The 19,062-nt window shown below is 44.8% G+C and overlaps 3 protein-coding genes across 5 annotated transcripts in view; 2 read left to right on the plus strand and 1 right to left on the minus strand.

Annotated features, from left to right (window-relative positions):
• The window catches only part of LOC126557014 (ubiquitin carboxyl-terminal hydrolase 8), a 22,914-nt gene continuing 3,852 nt past the window's right edge, over positions 1-19,062 (minus strand). For 2 of the 3 annotated variants that reach the window (XM_050212648.1, XM_050212647.1), the window contains exons 2-12: positions 11,368-11,448; positions 11,154-11,292; positions 10,750-11,072; positions 10,541-10,671; positions 10,145-10,454; positions 1,763-1,893; positions 1,551-1,650; positions 908-1,024; positions 625-834; positions 190-551; positions 7-127 (exon numbers count right to left, since the gene is read on the minus strand). In XM_050212648.1, coding sequence (XP_050068605.1) covers positions 7-127; positions 190-551; positions 625-834; positions 908-1,024; positions 1,551-1,650; positions 1,763-1,893; positions 10,145-10,454; positions 10,541-10,671; positions 10,750-11,072; positions 11,154-11,292; positions 11,368-11,439 — 2,016 coding nt within the window. In that variant the 5' untranslated portion in view covers positions 11,440-11,448. Of the gene's footprint in view, positions 128-189; positions 552-624; positions 835-907; positions 1,025-1,550; positions 1,651-1,762; positions 1,894-10,144; positions 10,455-10,540; positions 10,672-10,749; positions 11,073-11,153; positions 11,293-11,367; positions 12,196-19,062 lie in introns of those variants that run through there. The other variant, XM_050212645.1, reaches the window with a different exon arrangement.
• On the plus strand, positions 12,817-13,886 carry LOC126558778 (protein unc-50 homolog). Its single transcript, XM_050214843.1, has 4 exons — positions 12,817-13,101; positions 13,165-13,230; positions 13,292-13,651; positions 13,722-13,886. Exons 1-4 carry the CDS (start codon positions 12,852-12,854, stop codon positions 13,856-13,858), a joined length of 813 nt encoding a protein of 270 aa, XP_050070800.1. The 5' UTR covers positions 12,817-12,851; the 3' UTR covers positions 13,859-13,886.
• LOC126557174 (mothers against decapentaplegic homolog 4) overlaps positions 16,206-19,062 on the plus strand; it is a 3,112-nt gene continuing 255 nt past the window's right edge. The window contains exons 1-8 of the mRNA XM_050212856.1: positions 16,206-16,350; positions 16,426-16,682; positions 16,752-16,926; positions 16,992-17,174; positions 17,325-17,540; positions 17,670-18,594; positions 18,666-18,834; positions 18,910-19,027. Coding sequence (XP_050068813.1) covers positions 16,287-16,350; positions 16,426-16,682; positions 16,752-16,926; positions 16,992-17,174; positions 17,325-17,540; positions 17,670-18,594; positions 18,666-18,834; positions 18,910-19,027 — 2,107 coding nt within the window. The 5' untranslated portion in view covers positions 16,206-16,286. The remainder of the gene's footprint in view (positions 16,351-16,425; positions 16,683-16,751; positions 16,927-16,991; positions 17,175-17,324; positions 17,541-17,669; positions 18,595-18,665; positions 18,835-18,909; positions 19,028-19,062) is intronic.

Consider the following 19,062-nt stretch of genomic DNA (forward strand, 5'->3'; position numbering starts at 1 on the left):
CCTTTTTTATCGCACATCAGATTGCGGTCGGTCGGGTAAGCAGGAGTAGAAAAGAATGTACGCCGCACTCGCTTGCACATCCGAAGCATCAATGCTCGACACGTTGTAATCGTCAAATTTGAACCATCTATAAGCATGTAAATCCGATAAAAAACATTCGTCTATTTCCCTGTCCAAGGTCTTACTTACTTTTGATGAATATTATTCAGACAGAATGCCGTATAGTGGCCACTCTCCATCGACCCGTAATGGTTCGAAACACCGTACAGATGGTACCGGAAGGTCGTTAGCCGCTTGTTACGATTCACCTCGGTACGGGCCAGGTAGCGGGTCATGTTCAGCTCGCTCAGCGGAAACTTAACGAGCGTTTGCTTCTTCCGGTAAACGGTCGCCATCGTGTCCGGATCGGCAAAGAAGCGCTTGAAGTGTACCACCAATATCGACGGTAGCCGGGAGATGTCCAGCTTTTTGATCGCATCCTGATTGCTTTTACACTTTGGACAGTGCCATCCGCGTACTTCCTCACCGTTAAAGTACATATCGAGACAGTTCTGGGGTGGATGGAGATAACGAACGGGTCAAGAATAAGTCGTTGTTAGAAGGGGAAAAAGTGCGACAACATACCTCCAGGTAGCAGATGTTTGAATCTTGTGGCAGCTCCAGGCTGAGATTCGAGAACGACTCGTAGGTGGCACTCTCCTTGTGGCATCGAGTGCACTTGACAGTACTTTTGATCTGGCCATAAAACAGCTCCGATATGTAGCTGCCCTTGCCCTTGAAATGTTCTATCCACGCCTTCTCGGACGGTGGCATCTGGTCGAGGCTGGTTGAGATCTGATAGGACAATAAATTGATTAGATTTGGTTTAACATACTGCACATAAAGTAATAAAGATTGTGATGCTTACCTGCATCTGTTTCGTCTGCAGATCGGAGTGCAACCAATCCATAAGTATGGTGAGAAACTCGTGCGAATCTTGTTGCTCGATGCCACCGAACTGTCGCTCGTACTGTCCAACGACGTACTGCAAAAGTGAGCCAAGGAATGTAAAATTTAAATCCGGCGCTTTACATCCTCAATACGTGCCTAACAAGATTAAACAGCTTCGTTTATGACAACGTGTCATACGATGGATAATCTGTTCTGATTAATTTAACACAACCCCAATCAGTGATGCCTTTAAACCCTGGACTGCCAATTACACTTTGTGCTCTTTTCCTGGCAAAGTAATACAAAAATCCAAGAATTTAAATTTAAAACATCATTTTTCAAAAATACTTTTTTTCATATTATCCGTAAATAATTTATTCTATTCAAATCACTCGCCCCATTACACGTGCTGTTGCGCTGGTGGTGGGTTTTGTTCGTAACCACTGAGTAAGCTAATTACTTTCCCTTCCTTTGGTCTCTTCTGTTCTTGGTCTTTCAAATATGCCTCAACATGGACACAAAGCGCTACAATTTGCATCATAAATTAAGGAAAAACACGAACCCATCGCACCTGTCGGCTTACACTCCTTAGGCACCATAAAGAAAGGACTAAAACTTACCCGCAAATTTTTGCTGGCAATGCACTTGTACTGGCCCGTCCAGAGCGCCTTAATGACGGCTGCTACCTCTTCGCCGATTTTGCCTTGCGTTTTGTTGTTGCTGCATTGGGAAGAAGAGGAGCAATGGAAGGTGATGGAGAGTATAAAAATACATAACCACGTTGTTACCGCACAAACTACGGACGGACGGACGGCGTCCCAATCATACTCACCGATTGAGGTGCATCTTAAACGATGGATCGTGGAAGAATTCATTGAGAAAGTACGTATTGCTGAGGCACTGCAGTATGCTGTTCATGTAGCATGTATTACCTAGATTTTTCAGCCCTGTTAGGCCACGTCCCTGTTTGAAAAAGAAAGGAAGAGAGTAGCAGGCAAGATATTAGTACAAAGAAATATAGTGAAATAAATTACATGCACGACATTTTCCCATTTTTACTTTGAATCCAATTTTTAGATCGAAAAAACATTCTCCGCGTTTTCTTCTGCCCAGCTCGTGTGCAAAAGTAAGCGAAAAATGCCAATATGCAAATATTGCAACACTTACTCACTCCAACTGCTTGACACTCCAACGCGGCCAAGCAGAAGCGCGGACAAGATTGGTTGCAGAAAGACAAGCAAACAAAATTACAAGAACTCGTGTAATCCGGTCACCGGTGTTCGACGACGCGCGGGTAATTAAATTATACTATTAAAAACAACAATTCCTTATTAAAAAAAGAAGCTACCACCTCCACGTTTGACAGCAACGCGTGTAATGGAAGGGATTGGGCCAGGACCCTCCATATGTGTTGAGTAACAATCGATTGTTTTCTTATGCTTGGCAAATTTCTTTACAGCTTTGCTACAAGAAAGCTTGCGATTGCTAGACAAAGATGTTTGGTTGGGTTTCTGCAGGGTGTTCAATAACTTTTCATCCTTGACAACAATCAAGGCAACAATCAAGAACAGGCTGGACAGGAAATTCTTTGTTTTACAACAATCACACAATGTCTAAATGGATCGGCTGAGCTCGTCAACGTTGTACAGGATCCCCAAACAAACATTCCAGGGTTCCAAAATTTATCCGTAATAATTTAGGCGGCCGTATCCAGTCATGAGAAGCTGGCATATGTTTTCATTGAGAAAAATGAAAAGAATATAAACGCCGCGTACTAAGTTATGGTGAAGGTTTTGTCCTCGGCACTTCGAGGCCGCTATGGGAAGGATTATTGAATCGTTCAAGAAAAAGGTTAATATTGTCCACACGTGGTGTTGGATCTGAACCTGGATTTCTGGGGATGTTCGTACATGTTAGCCCAAGCTAAGTGAACATCAACGGAAAAATATGCACGCATTTAAGAAGAAAATTTCAAAGATCTCAAACAAAACGCCAATGGACTAAATAGGCGCCGTTTGCGATTCTTTTGAGAAGCGTCTCAAGCTCGTCATAAACCATATATGGGGATTAATACTGCTAGCCTGTATATGCCTTAAATATTCTGAATATTCAGTAAAAATTAAATAAAAATCCAAGGAGCTTTTCTCGTCAAGATTTCGAAAAATGTAGCTCGATTATAACATCATGAACGCGAAAGAACATAGTAAACGAAGCACCAAAGAAAGAATCAATTACTGCCATTAATTCGTTCTCTTGTACTTTCATCGGCCCTCCGGCTTCCGGCTTTTATCGACCCTCTTAGACGAGAAGCTTTCCCGTCAATATTACCCCAGCTCAGACTTCAAAGTATCATAAGCTGTGAATGGCGCGGTTGATAGCACCATTCCCTTACCTTATGGAAATGCCAACCACTACCCCTCTGTTAACTGTTCCCTCGTCCCCCTTCAACAAGCCTAAGAATTCACTTACTATGTGCTAGCCTTATCGAATAACATACATCTACGGCACTGCTTCACCGCGCCGGAAAGGAAACTTATACGTTCAATCCTTTCTTTCAGCCTCTTGCTTTCAACTCGTTTGTTGTTGTGGTCATCCATCTTAACCTCGCAGCGCAGCAGAACGTGATGATAGTAAGGCGAAAGTGTACCAAAAATACCCTTCAGCCCAATCTATCGCCCTATCGTGGGTCGCACGGTAGCCCACCAAATGACGCCGGTAGTTTTGTGCAACCGTCAACAGCATACACATCCGCTATGTTCCGACCTACTCCCGAGAATGGTATAAAAGATTAGGTATCGCAATACTAAATAGCACACACCGTCGCAATACCCTCGCGTCTATGCTTGAACACAGCAAGACACATCAATCCATCCGTTCATATACATGGTCTTCGTACATGATGACGGTTTCGGGAGGCGATTCCCCCCCCCCCCCCCCCCCCTTTTAAACCTTTTTTCTGTGTGCAAAAACAATTTTATTAAAAATAGCTTACGGGATTGATGAATAATTAAATCGTACACCATCGTGCGCCAAAGGGACAAAAGAAAGGCCACCAAAGTTTAAGGCACAAACGACTACCAGGAAGTCAACCAGTGTTGTGCAAGTCTACGTCATAAGGGGTTTTGACTTGAGTCAGTTTGTGTTGTTCAATACGGGACTAATCCGGAAACGAAATGAAACTGACAGAGCCTTGCCAGAGCACCCACGCGAACCTGCTTGTCTGCTAAGTAGAAATAGTTTTGCTTTGCGTCCTACCACTTTCCAAAGGCTCAGGACACAGGCCGTGGACAGCTTATTGCAGTAATGGGTAACCTATGCGACTGTGACCGTGTGGAGCAAACCAGGAAGCGTGCCGACAGTCTACTGACAGATGTTCATTTTCCGGTCGGTCGTATACACGTTTTTCCAGCGTTGTTCACTGCTGCTGTGGTATTCAAATTTTTCCTATTAATAGCGTAGCTTTTTATAAAATGTATCATAATGAATTTGCAGCATTAAAGGACAGCAGTTGAGTGCAGTGTTCAATTCGACGCCAAATAAACCAACGCAATGGAGGGGGGAAAAACGTCAAAGGACATTTAAAATTATAAATTCCCACGACAGGCTACGGCATAAGCACACCGGCGGCTCACTGGCTATGCTAATTAATGATATTCATATCTTCATATTTCGTTGGATTCTGCTCCCCAAAGGCCCTAGGAAAGCAAAACAAAAGAAACAAACAACACTTTCCACCGGCTTTCCACTTTCCACTGGCCCAACAAAATGGCCTTCAACTCTGATGGTGGCCCCAGAAGGAGGAATACAATTCCGTGGCCATTTACCCCCAAAATGTGGCAAACCTGCGAGTAGCCGGTAGCCTCCGAAAAAGCGGTGGTTCATTAAGGTGAAAAAGAAAAAGCAAAAAGGGGGGTATGATAAAACGCGAACGTAATTTTCGCTTCACGTGCTGATGTCACGCTACACGGGGCATCGTGGTTCCTAATGTAAGCTCCCCTCCCCTGCTGTTTGGGGGTTTTGCAACCTGCAAAACAAAGATGATAGGGTGTGATAAATTTTACCACTCTGTTTAATTTTCAACCGATACACACGAATAGACGAGACGGATGGGCTGTTCTGGCCAGTGCACAGTGGGCACTTGCCGGGATGAAATGGAAAAAATCAACATTAAAACTGCAATAGTAAATAAATTAAAAAAAGTAATATTTTTCTGTCAGCCCATAGCCAAAAACCCATATTCAAAATATAAACTTCCAGAACGAGATACTTTTTAAATTAAAAATCGACAAAAATGGCACCGTTGGGTGGACCGATCATGCGAAGAAGTTGGGAAACACAACATTCTTAGGGAAGGCAAGGTGGAAACTTCTCCTGGATCTTAGGCTTGTCAGGCTGCCGACCAGCTTTGCCAACTCAGGCCAATTAGCCTTTTTTCCTAGACTTGCCAGAAGAACTAACTAACCGCGGACGGGCCACAGCCGGTTTGGTTCTTCTAATTCTTCTGACGGAGTGAGAAGACATTGCTGGAGTGCAGGACCAACATCCGTAGGGAAGGCGAAGGTTAATTAAAAAATTAACCCGTGTCTGACATTTTTCCCACGACTTACACTGACCATATTTTGAAACATTTGTTTCAAACTGTCCATAGTGTAGTGGTAGAAGTAAGTCAGTCCCATAGGGTAAGAAAGCACACCCGCGAAGCTATAATTCTTTAAAGAACAGCTACGAAAGGGACGGCGCCGGTCTTCACACTGCAGGACCGGGGTTCAATTTCCACCCGAACCGTTCCCCTATAGTGAAGTGATTGACTATCTAACTACAAGTCAGATATCAGCAACTCCTAGTAAGTCCTTAGATGGCCAACATTCGTAGAGAGGTTAGAGGTCGTTAAGTAAAGAAGAAGAACAGCTACGAATTGTGTTTATATATTGCTGAAAGCTAAAGTAAAAACAAAAAAGTCTTTGTCCCCGATTTGTTTCACATACCTTTTTGTACGGTATAAGCTGATGGTAGTGTGGAAGCTTTATTTTATAACCTGCAACAACGACCATCTTGCTGATTCTTGCTTCAGGATATCAGATCACACCGGGAAGCTTTCCGTTTAAAAAAGGTGATGTTGTTCGGCGATGAAAGACTTACTTTCCCTGTATGTTTTTTGTTGTACTTTTCTAGCGCATGACACACTTTGGGTGTGTGGTTCTCCCGCACTCCCCTTTTATTTTTGGGGGAGGTTTGCCTAAGTCTACCACAAATAGTAAACAATCCTTTGTTTCTATTCCGTCTAGTTCCAGCACCGATGGCATTCGATGGTAAGGGTGAACCTGCTTCTTCTGTGGCTGCTGCTACTGCTTTGGCACTTTAGGTGTTCGTGACGAGCAAGTGTAGTAAGTGTTGCTTTCCGTTCGACTCCACTAGAAAATGTGCTCCTGCGGACGGATGATCGTTGGTACGTCGTTAACCTCAAAAACCAATCTAATGCTGATGATGCGTTCGGGCAACGCGATAAACTCAAATTACAATCAACACTCGCACCAGTTCTCATTGCAGTTGGATACAAACGGGGAAGCGTTAGCACACACTCACAAAAAAGGCACGAGTTTTTAAACGACGATTTGATGCTTTACTTAGTTCTTCTTAACGGTCTGTTAATAGGTCAAGCAATTTATTTTATATCCACGTCACACACCGGCACAGCGCTGTTTGAAATGTTATTCCCTCAGTTAAGCTCGCACATACGCACACAGCGCGAGATGTATTGATTTCGGTTTGAAAGCCAAACTAAAAACCAGCAAACCCCTTACGACACGTTAGCGCCAAACAAAGCGTTAATCAGGAACGAAGGAACTATGAAAACGAACAGTGGCGAGGAAAAAAATTGCGTTTTCCGCGCGAAAGAATTTGATTTCTTTCTCCACTAACGTCGCCGTACCACTCCTAACGGTCGTCAGTTATTCGAGCGTTCAGACCACCACCGAAAAGCTACCGAAATGCTAGTCGGCAATAATACTAACACATACACACATCCAGGAAAAAAAATCCAGCTCAGACGCAAACATAAAAAAAACACACACAGAAACGTTCCGCAAAACAACAAAATGGTGTCTTATCGCTGGTCTCTATTAGTTTGGTAGATGAGAAACCGTCGGGACGACGTTTCACCACCGGCGACTACGAACGAACTGTCGCGTACCGGAACGTCCACAAACATTCCACTACGATCCGGTAGAGCGAACTATCTTCCAAGCTTCGTGCTTCGTACCGAAAGGACTGCCGATTGCGACGCGAGAGAGAGCGTGCGGCGTAAACCACTCTCTTGTGATTGTTGTGCAGCTTTTGAAAAAAAAAAAAACCAACGAGTCCTGTACTACTAGACTCCACTAATTGACAAGAAATCGAGCAAAAGCAAAACACGAACGATGCCGACACATGGCACAACAAAAGTCATTGCCATGGGAGCACTGTCGCCTAACACCGTAAACATGCCGTACGACTGAATGTTACGGCCAACAGGCTTGCTAAAACCCGTAGACCATGCGATGGAATTCTTGCGCCCTTCCCCATCAACGCACGGCATTGCAACGTGCTCTGGACGACCTCAATCATTTCCGGGGACATTTTGTGTGACTTGAGGAAGATGCCAGGTGTCCATGGAAAAGGTTTGCTAGAGCTCAAACAGTATAAACAAAGCTTAGCGCTATTGCACAAGTAGTCAGACCAGTCAGTCGTGTTGGAGACACGTGGCGAGCGTAAAAAAACGCATGTAGCTAATTCGCTACCATTCGCTTACAGGTTTCTGCTACTGGCTCGTGGAATGATTTGTAAACGCGCCCATTTACGTGTACATGTGTATAGTAATAGGAATAATTTCTTCCTGTTTTTTAAATGGTTCAAAATAAGATTTAACTCAAAAGAGCTTTCTCTTATTGCTTTTGCGTCAAGTACCAGGCGTCTCCATTGAGCAAAACGTGAAGCGCGAAAGATATTTCGTTTTAAATTTTGATCGTGAATATGCCGTGCTACACTGCCGTAGGTGTTTAAAAGCATCTCTACTGTGATGTTTTTTGGAGGCAGGCCCCAATCGGACCGGAAACTAAAACATACACACGCCGACACTGCACGTACGAAACGATCGTTCGAGATTGAAAAAGAGAAACCACTGTCAAGGGCATTCTAGACACACACACGCTACGGCAGGTGCTGGATGCTGCCGTTTTTTTGTTGGAAGGGTTCGGTGTCGCATCGAGTCGTACCGGCATAGCAATTGCAGGACAATTTGCTCGTCTACATCTGCAATGCATCACCAACACCACCGCCGTATCAGCAACGGTATTTTCGATGTGCCGAAATTATAGCGTCGGCCCGTTTCTCCAAACCATAACCAGGTCGGAATGCTCGCCATATACTACCAGCCATTATGTTCAGCGCATCAATTATGCTCCATTTTATTACCACCACCTTCGGGGGTTGGTGGTGTGTTTGGCAACGAGCAGCTGTGCTGTTGCTATCATTACTAGCTCTCTGAAGCTTGGCATTGGTACCGGAAATAATGCTGAAGAGCAATTCAAGCACTCTCTCCTAGAGCATTTGCCCGCTAGCTATTGAACTGAGTATCGGAAAAAGTTGGACGGCGCCGTCGCGCTTTGGCATAATAATAGGCACACTGGCGAAAGCAGGAAAGCAGGAAAGCAGGAAAGCAGGAAATGAGACCGTTATTATTAGATTTCGTAGCGCAAAAAGATACGAAAACATGGATGCTTCAAAAACGGGAACTTGAGATACGCGTGAAGGTGATGTTGTTTACCGGTTTTTCGTCCTTTCCGTGGCAAATACTTAAGGGACGGTACATTAAAATGAAACATATTTATGGATCTTTTAATTATAGAACACTTGTTAGTGCCGGCATCCAGCATTTGCTTCTCGGTTTTGAAATCAGATTCACAAAACGATGTAGACTGGAGAGAAAAATTTTGATATAGCCCCAAAACAGGTAGGATTTACTCTATGTTTAATTATGATCTGTTTGCATATTGGTTCTTTCGAATAATACCATATTTTTTGCGTTACAATAACAAAAACGAGATGGATTTACGCCTTGTGTAACGTATGCATAAAAAGCGGGGTTTTTTCAGATACATGATAAAATTAAGCAGTAAAAAAAGCTGTAACCATTTAAATTTAATAATTGTTACTTGAATACATATTTAATTTGAGGAAAATTCTAATCTTTGCCTCGACATCTCCTTTTCGACAGTGGCCTTTTGCCGGCACTTAATTTCTGTTAAAAGGTCTGCTATTTCATTAATTCATCCCATTGATTGACATTAACCATGCAATTATTTCGATAGATTTTCCTCTCAATTGATCTTAAAAATTGCGTTCGGAAGGTACTGGGGCACACTTAGGTTGGCTGCTTGGGATCGCCCAGAATCGTTCCAAACGCTCCTTTTTCCAGCGCTCACTCCAAGCAGATAACTACACCACTTCGCCATCTTTGTGGTACTTTTTAATGCATGTGGCAACTATTGGGAGGCTCCTCTGGTCCACTGGAGGCTGGTCAATGCAGTAACTTGAGAAAATAGAACGTGATGTGACGTCTTTTTCATTGATTGTTTTACACCACAGCTTTTGTTGAGTGTTCCAAGGGCTTCAAAGGGTCGGATGAATCCGGGCTCCAACTCTATAAAATTTCCCCTCTCCAGAAAGACCAGAATATGATCGATATTTGGTCGATCGTATACGGCCGACAGAAATTGTGGCTGGACAAACAAACTTTTGCACAAAGAACTTTTACTGTTCTCGTCATAGTTACTGTAAATTAAGAGATAAGCTCTCAAGTAAGTTGACAGTATGTAGTCAACTAGTATACATTGGCCACTAATCGGTGGACCGACGACCGCCAGTTGACAGCTTAATCGTAAGAATAATCGGAACACTTTAGCAGCTTTTTTTAATCCAAAATTTAAGATAATATTTTCCTACAATCGTCTTTAAGATATTTGAAATCGACCATTTGCATTTCAGCAAGGACCGCCACAACCGTACCACCTTTGCTTATACATAACGACGCGTGCAACGGTACGCGGCAACGCATCATAATCCTACCACCGGTCACGTTCTCTACAACGATACCAGCTCAACACTCGAGGCGCTACCCCAATGGCGTTTGGTGGAAATCATACAAAAGCAAACCCAATTGTTCATGTGTTCTACTTACCACGCTTCCGTATACCGGTGCAAAGTCGCGCTGCACCACGTCCAGATCACGCATACGCAAGTTCTGGTTATGGTCTGCGAGCGGTTTAGCGGATCGGTCAAATAGTGGCAACCTCGGCACATTGTTACTGCTGCCGTACGAATTCGGACCCTGGTCGTCTTCGGGGTAGGCCCGTTTTACCGTCTCGGGCACGTTCTCCTTAAGGTGCCGCTTCAGCTCACGGGCTAGCGCAAGCTTTTCCTCGCGCTCCCGTGCCAACCGTTGGCATTTCTCCTCCAGCTCGCGCTGTTCCCGTTCCTTGTCACGCAATCTGAAAGTAAAGGAAAAAGACAAGAAAAAAAACATACAGATGATAAGAAAAATTGTAATTTGCATGCATGAAGTGCATAAAATTACCTGCGTTCCGCCGCTTCCCGTTCGAGCTGTTCCGCTTGTTCAGTCGAAATTTGTTCACCCCGCTCTTGTTGCTCCTTTTCCATTTCCTTGTATTTCTCCTCCTCTTCCAGGATGCGTGCTTTTTCAGCTTCCTAAAAATGGCAAAAATTTAATTATTATCCTACCAGTTTGAAAAGCTAAACGACATAACAGACAAGAGAAAGACATACATAATCACGCTGACGATCTTTCAGCTGCATCACTTCGAACAGCAAGGATTCCTGCGTTTCGTCCGCACCGGGGTCGAGGGGTTGTTGCTTCTCGAGGTTCTTCAATTCCGTTTCTGTGTTAATAATTTCCAGCGCATTCTGTTTCGATTTGTCCAATATTTGCTCGTGCTCGACTAGAATATCTTCCAGTGGTTTTTTGCGTGCCTCGTACAGGCTTACGGCGGCTACTTTGCTGTTGCGATCGATGGTCGGTTTAAAGCCTGGCTTGGAGAAGCTTTCCTCTTTCATTGGAATGTCGCTGATGTTCGGATACTCAATGTCGTCTGCATAAAAATACAGGGCAGTTAAAGAATGTGCTGTTTTGGTGGTTTGGGGGGGGGGGGGGGGGATGCTGATAGTCATACCTATATTATCTCCCATAGCGTCTACAACCATCGGGGGACGGTAGGAAGGATTCAAGCAGCTTGCCGGATAATGCAGTACAAAGCTTTCATATCCACCGTCTAGGCGAATAATTTTCGTATCTTCTATGTCCTGATCGTACTGTAGAGCAAAAGAGAACATATTATATTAAATAAATGTCCAAACCATCATAAAGATCACATCATAGACACTTACATGACACAGGATGTAGTTCAAAATGTAAATCGGCGTATCCTTCACCGCTACACCGGACGTATTCCAATCCATCAGTATCACCTGATCCTTCACCATTCTGTTTGACCACAATGTACGGGATTCGGGCGGTAGCGCGTGGTTAATCTTTCCTGCCGTCATACCGGCCACCAGCAGATGCTCCGGTACGTTCACCAGATACGAGTACCGCAAGTGTGACGCTTCGAAATCCTTCACCGGCCGACAGTCCATTATCAGCATACTGATTCGACAATCGTTCATCATTCCGTGCAGTTCCATAGCCGTGACGGTTTGTCTTTGTACCGAAGCCGAAGGTATTATCGTTCCTCCATCCTGTCCGCCCGATGGTCCGTTCTTACTTTCCCGTTCCGCATCAATATTCTTGGTGAATGTTTTCAATCCTTTTAGGCGGGCTCGCTCCTGGTACCGGCTCTCTAGACTTGTTTTCAGTTTCTTCAGCTTGTCAAAGATTCGGTTGAAATCACTCTGCGTACCCAGCAGCTTGGTGACCGTTTCCTTTTTCCGTCCATAGTCCTTATTCTTCCGTATTACCTGCACCAGGTTCATAAGCTTCATATATCCAACGTACGCCAGCTCCTCGTCCCGATTGATGTAGTACCATTCGCTCTGATCGATCAGTTTCCGTGCCGACTTGCAAATGATGTCCAGCTCGCGGTCCTTAATGTCGGCCGGAAGCTTCATGTACAGCTTCTCCAGATCATCGATATTCTCTCCCATGTGCAACTGCTTCGGATAGCTCATGACTGTTCCCGGTTTAGCGCAATAAAACTTTAGACAAACTGAATCATCGAACGGGGCGGTTAGTTTGTCCGTTCGTCGTGGAAAAAGTGGTGTATTTGTGGGCTTCTGCTCGCAGGATAAGGAACGGAAGCTAGTGCCGGATATCAGCCTCAAATTGCCCTAGGAAAAGTAATATTTTGCACAATTTTCACTCGAAACTGACGATGCACAGCGCTGTGTTTTTATTAGGATCACGCATAATTTTTGTGTCCAAAGCGATGTGTCAAAATATCTAAACAGCTGTCAAAATGCCGATGATAATAGGAAGGCTTCTACTCGCTTCGAAAATAATATGAATTTGAGACGAAAATGGCAGAAATAAATAATTCTAGATTCAAACATTTAATGTAAACAAACCAAAAACGCTAAAACATATTTTTTGAGTTATGTTCCTTTAATTGGAAGGAGAATTTAAATAATTTTATTTTCAACTTAGCAACGTACGATTCAACCCTGAAACGAATGACATGACGTTGGGCAGCCCTGTCGCTGGACGAGCCGTCATCGACGTGAAGTTATTTACTGTTTACCAAAATAGGTTTTCCATCTCCGTTGCAGCGATGAGTAACGAAATCTTTTGTTAATTCACTGTGGCCGATCTCGAATTCTAGCAAACGTGTGCTCGTGAACATACAATTAAGCAAAGGAAACTACAGTTCAATACAATGAAGTACGCAACGTCACCTACACCATCACGCAGCAACAGTTCGTTGTTGGGGATGTCTTCCAGAACTACATCGCCACTACCACCGCCGGCAAACTATCGCGATTGCATGAGTGCCACCACGAAAAGCTACAAATACTTACGGCGCTTCGTCAAGTTTGATCAAATGGACTTCGAGTATGCAATGTGGCAGATGGTTTACCTATTCATAGCACCGAAGAAAGTATATCGTAATTTCAACTATCGCAAACGTAAGCACCAAAACAAACACCACATCCTACAATGCATTCTAATTCATTTCCGTCCTATTGCAGAAACCAAATCACAGTTTGCGCGCGATGATCCAGCATTTCTGGTGTTGCTTGTAGGATGTCTCTGTGGTAGGATAACGAAGAATAAAATAATCTGCTACAATCTTCTCATACACCACTTTTCTTCCAGTTACATCAATTGGCTTTGCGTGGGTGTTAAGCTTAGGATTCGTGCAAACCATTCTATTCACCTTGTACGTCGTGTTTGTCGACTGCATATTCTGCGGCATGATAGTGGCCACCATGCTGTGGCTAATAGCGAATCGATACTTTCGCGATCGGAACAGCGACTTCGATATGGAGTGGGGCTACGCGTTCGATGTGCATCTGAATGCATTTTTCCCACCCCTGATATTGCTGCACTTTATACAGCTGTTTTTCTACCACCCATTGATCAGCAGGGATTGGTTTGTTTCCACCTTTATTGGAAACACAATATGGCTGTTGGCGCTAGGTTATTACATCTATATTACTTTCCTGGGATATAACGGTACGTGGTGGGCAGTAAATGAATGTAAATGATTTTCATTAATCAAGTTGTGTTTTCTCTCTCTTGGCAGTTGTTCCAGCTTTGAAAAATACGCGAATAATTCTCGTAACACTACCGCTGCTGTGTTTGTTCTACGTTATGACGCTAATTATAGGATGGAACTTGAGTGTTTCATTGATGTACTACTATCACTATCGGGTGTTATAAACAATAAATCATACATTTCCACATCGTTGAGCAATAGCTAGATTGAAGGAAAGTTGTATAACAAAGGAATACGAATAGAAACAAATGATTATTTGAGAAAAAATTGACAAGAGGAATATTGAAAACTATATGAAATAGGGAAGCATTTATTTATAATTGATTATGACGGTCCAATGCCGTATTGTCATCTAGAAGCATTTGTTGTGCAAAATTTAGATGTTTGAATGCCAAGAAATCGGAAGTTTTAATCAAACCAAATTCTGCGCCTATTTGAACGTAATTGTCAAACCGTACCGCGAGGTGACATTTGTTCCAGCCCGGCATTTTAGCAAACTGTCAAATACCAGCTGTCAACGAAGGAACACAAACGTTTGACTGAAATAGCAAACAAATGCCCCCCTTAGTAATCACCACGTACACGAAAAGGACAACCTCAGCAGCGCAACCCCAACGGGACAGACAAAAAAGGAATTCGCCATTTTAAAAAGTCTATCACTTGCTGCTGCTGCTACTGCTACGATTGCTCCCCGTAGTGTTGAATCGAGAGAAGCAAAAAAAAAAAATAAAAGCGGGGGGTGAGTAAAGAAGAACAGTAAAATTGCAACCCCTATTGTTCCGTACCGTGGTCCGGAGTGTTCCGCAACATGGTGTAACTTCTGTTGCACCAAGTTTATGCCCGTAACCGTGTGAACAGTGAGGATGCTGGAGCAAGTGCAGACATTCGTCTAGAATTGAGAAAGTTGCATCGGCCACCCATCCATCGCCCGCCAGGCGCGCAAGGCTACCACCGCGTAGAGTGTATGTAGAGTGCAGGAAGCGAAAACTCTAATCACAAACTGTGATACACACAAGGAGAATGTTGATTTGTGGACAGTGAATGTATAATTATAAACTTTCTTTTACGGAAAAAAATTCGCAAAAAACTAGTTCTAGTGGATGCTTGTTGATGCATTGTGGTCCCCTCAATACATCAGCAAGGTAGGCAAGATCTGCAAATGCGGAAATCGAATAAACCTACACCGAGGGTTGATGGCTTGTTGCATCCCAGACGCTTCCGTTGGGCAGAGTTTCAACACAGAGAGAGTGGTACAGTGTAGAATTACAAGGGCAACATTAGCAAAGAAAACAACAAAACATCAGCATTACCTCACATCCGGACGAACGATATCATCGTTCTGGATGATTCAAGTGCTGGATGTCAGGGAAAGAGAAAATAGTCATAGAAGGAGGGCTCAGTGGACATGCCGATGCGCTGTATAGAGTACCGAAATCAGCGGAAGATTTTTCCCAAAAACTAAATTATTTCTGTGACATGAGCGTTTTTTTCTGGTTTGTGCTGCCTACTTGTGTGAACCGTAAATCTCGGTGTGCGTGTGCCTCCGACGCATGAAAGGAAAGCCAAAGCATAAGCGAAAAGAAACCCACGCGAAGAGGCGAACAGTAGAACGAGCACAATAACGAGAAGACAACGTTTTCCTCGGAAGAAACACTGGCACACTCGTTGACGCCCGCCCGCGGCAGGGGGTAAAAATATTATTTGCGAATGGGTTGTGTGTAGTGAGAAGATACAGTCGACTCTATGGTAGATAGTGCGTTGTTCCTTCGCAAACAAATAATTATTTTATTGTTTTTTTAGTGAAGTTATGTGTGTTGTTGGTTAAAGAAAGCATACAATTTTCCCTTTTTTCTTTCTAGGGGTCGTTGTATATAGCACACAGAACGCGCACGCATTTCGTTTGGCAGTGTGTGTGAGTGTGTAGCCGAACGCGTGCGTAACCATCGTCGTGTGCGTGTGATTACAAAAGCGGTGAATGACAAAACTTCAGCTTTGACAGAGATTTGTTGGTGTTTTGTTTCTCTCTTGCATCTTCCCGGTCAGCAGAAAGTGTAATCAAAAGGCAACAAACTGCCCGTGTTTCTGTTTTTGTGTACCGTTCACCTTGTTCGGGGGAGAAAAAAAAAGCTTTACCTTCGCCCAAGCCGGGTAAATCCGCTAACGGGAAAAAGACGGTGAAAAAAGCAAACTTGCTGCCCTTTGCTGTGACTAGGATTGTTTAGCAAACTAGTGTACCGTCTTGATGCATTTCCTGTTTAGAATGCTCAAGTGTCCACCATTGGCACACCGAAGGAACTAAACAAACGTTGTCTGAAGGGGTGAATTGCATCTAGTTGGTGATATTTCAACGACCAGGGATCAGTTCGGTTTTATGTGCGGTGACAGTGCAACGTTAAAGTAAAAGCTGAAAGAAGGAACTCCAACGCTCTAAACACTAAAGTGTGAAGGTGGATCTTTGAGTTGGGCTCTTGGTCGTAAGAGCCACTCCCCCAAAACAGGGCATCCTAACATCACACAAGTATACGGGCACCGCCAGCCTTTAGCAAGGTGGATACTAAAAGCAACCTGGGACTTTCCCAGGATTTCGAAAGGATGGTCGGGCTGACGGGTGGATCGCATCTGTATGCGGCCGGTATACCAGCGGCCGCACAGGAAAGTACGTATTACCACTCTCCAACAATCGGGGTAGGTTTGAGTTGCTCTAATCGGGTATTTTTCTACTTCTTTCCAGTCGTCCGTGACATGGCTGCTATGCCAACGGCGGCCCCGACCAGTGCGGATGCGTGTCTCAGTATCGTCCATTCGCTGATGTGCCACCGGCAGGGTGGTGAAAGCGAAGGCTTCTCCAAGCGGGCCATCGAATCGTTGGTGAAGAAGCTGAAGGAAAAACGGGACGAGTTGGATTCGTTGATTACGGCCATCACCACCAACGGGGCACATCCGAGCAAGTGTGTCACGATACAGCGTACCCTTGATGGGCGATTGCAGGTTCGTTTTACTAGAAAATGGTTAATATACAGTTTCACATATAATGTGGATTTCCCATTGCCACTTCAGGTCGCCGGACGCAAAGGATTCCCGCACGTGATCTATGCCCGCATCTGGCGTTGGCCTGATCTTCACAAAAATGAGCTGAAGCACGTAAAATTCTGCCAGTTCGCATTCGATCTAAAGTGTGACTCAGTCTGTGTTAATCCTTACCATTACGAGCGTGTCGTATCTCCCGGGATCGGTAAGTTACAGCAGTCCGAGGTTGTTGCATTCACTGTGACATGGGATGTCTTGCCATTTTTGCAGATCTGTCGGGACTCACGCTTCAGTCCGGCCCAAGTCGCTTAATCAAGGATGAATACACACCGGGCTCGGTCGTTGGTGGTGGAATGGATATAGATGGTAATGAAATCGGTACCATCCAGCATCATCCCTCAATGGTTGCCGGTGGTGCGTATAGCACCATGACGATGCATCCACAAGTGCCCGGTAAGAAAGGACAAAACAGAAGCTTTTTGAAACGGTTTTGGGTTTTCTTTGCTGAACTTTAATTTTTACGTTTTTATGTTTTCTTTTTTCGGGTTCCCCCTTTATTTGCGTTATCATTTGTTGCACGTGCCTCCCTACGGACATCCCTAGATCCATCTCAGTTGAGTGGTTTGTACGGATCAAGTACCGGTCCACGGCCGATACCAAAGTTGGAATCTGCCGAACAATCTCGAAACAGTGGTCCCAGCAGTTGGATGAGCGGTGCGGGTAGTGTCGGTGGTCCATCTTCCGCAGCGGCCATGCTATCATCGGCATCCTCATCCGGAAGTCAGCAGCACCCACGCTTGTCCTCTTCTTTACCGCTTTGTGAGCGTTTTTTTTTCAAATCTTTGTTTTTTTTTTTGTTTTTGATGCAAACAAATATGAAACCATATTTGGTCTCCGGAAATAGTTACTAATTGAGTTTCCTTTTTTCTCGTCTAAAATTCATTTTAGCATCCGTTATCGGTGGTCCCGCCGGGCTTACAAACAATGGTTTACGTGCGTCGCAGAGCTCACAGCAACAGACACAATCGTCACAACAGCAGCCACAGCCTTCATCACAACCCAGTTCGCAACTAACGAACGGCGGAAATAGTGGCTTACTTGGTAGTGCTGCCCAGGCAAGTACTAGCGGCGGTGGTAGCAGTGGTGGACTGATCGGTGGAGATACCTCGCAGTACTATGGCAATGCTGCCAGTGCGGACCCTTCGATGGGAAATGATCCACAAAGTGCAATGGGGCCTTCAAGCATGTCTGGTTCGCTATCGGCAACCTCGCCCGTATCGCCCCATCTACAGCAGAATGGGTACGTGTCGGCGAGTAATGGACAGTCGTCACAAGCCGGACCCTCCGTTGGTCAGCCGCAAACGAATCAAACCGGTGCGCCACAATACCAGCAGCAACAGCAACAACAGCAGCAACAATCGCAACAACAGCAGCAGCAGCCAGGTGGTTCCGCCACGTGGTCCGGTTCGAATACTCTAAATTACACACAATCGATACAACCGCCGGCCCATGCAAGTGGTTCACATCAACAGCAAGCATCACAGGCTGCATCACAATACTGGCCACATAGTTCCGGCAGTGGTGCTGGTGGTGCGGTCGGTACTGCCGGCGGTTCCAGCGTTGGTACCGCCACCGGTGGACAGCTGGCAGAATTGCCCGGTCAGCAACGTTTGCTGTCGCGCCAGCCCGCACCCGAGTACTGGTGTTCGGTGGCTTACTTCGAGCTGGACACACAGGTGGGAGAAATGTTTAAGGTACCTTCGAACCGGCCAAACGTCACCATCGATGGGTACGTCGATCCGTCCGGTGGCAATCGGTTCTGTCTCGGGGCGCTTAGTAACGTGCATCGAACGGAGCAAAGTGAAAAGGCGCGGTAAGATTTAAAAACGGTTATGGAGAATTTTTTGGTGTGGAGGGATTTTACTGACCATCCATTCATTGCAGGCTACATATTGGTAAAGGTGTACAGCTGGATTTACGTGGCGAAGGAGACGTTTGGCTACGGTGTCTCAGTGATCATTCAGTATTTGTACAGAGTTATTACCTCGACCGGGAGGCAGGCAGAACGCCTGGCGATGCCGTACACAAAATCTATCCCGGAGCGTGTATAAAGGTGGGTTGATGTTTCCTCCCTGGGTTGATTTCTGCTGGCGCAATGAAATAACTCTTTGTTACGCCTTTTCCTCAGGTATTTGACTTGCGACAGTGTCACCTGCAGATGCAATCCCTCGCCAACTGTGCCCAGAAAGCGGCTCAAATGCAAGCCGCCGTCGTGGCTGGTGTTTCAGCCGTAGGAGCTCCTAGAAGTATGTGAATTGCGAATGGTTTTTTTTTGGCTTTG

Source organism: Anopheles maculipalpis, chromosome 2RL (assembly GCF_943734695.1).
Source record: "Anopheles maculipalpis chromosome 2RL, idAnoMacuDA_375_x, whole genome shotgun sequence".
In the NCBI taxonomy this organism is placed as follows: domain Eukaryota; kingdom Metazoa; phylum Arthropoda; class Insecta; order Diptera; family Culicidae; genus Anopheles; species Anopheles maculipalpis.

Coding starts and splice junctions, on each gene's coding strand:
- LOC126558778 (XM_050214843.1), top strand. CDS start 12,852: ATGAAGTACGCAACGTCACCTACACCATCACGCAGCAACAGTTCGTTG. Junction 13,102..13,164: donor TAATTTCAACTATCGCAAAC/GTAAGCACCAAA, acceptor GTCCTATTGCAG/AAACCAAATCACAGTTTGCG. Junction 13,652..13,721: donor TACTTTCCTGGGATATAACG/GTACGTGGTGGG, acceptor CTCTCTTGGCAG/TTGTTCCAGCTTTGAAAAAT.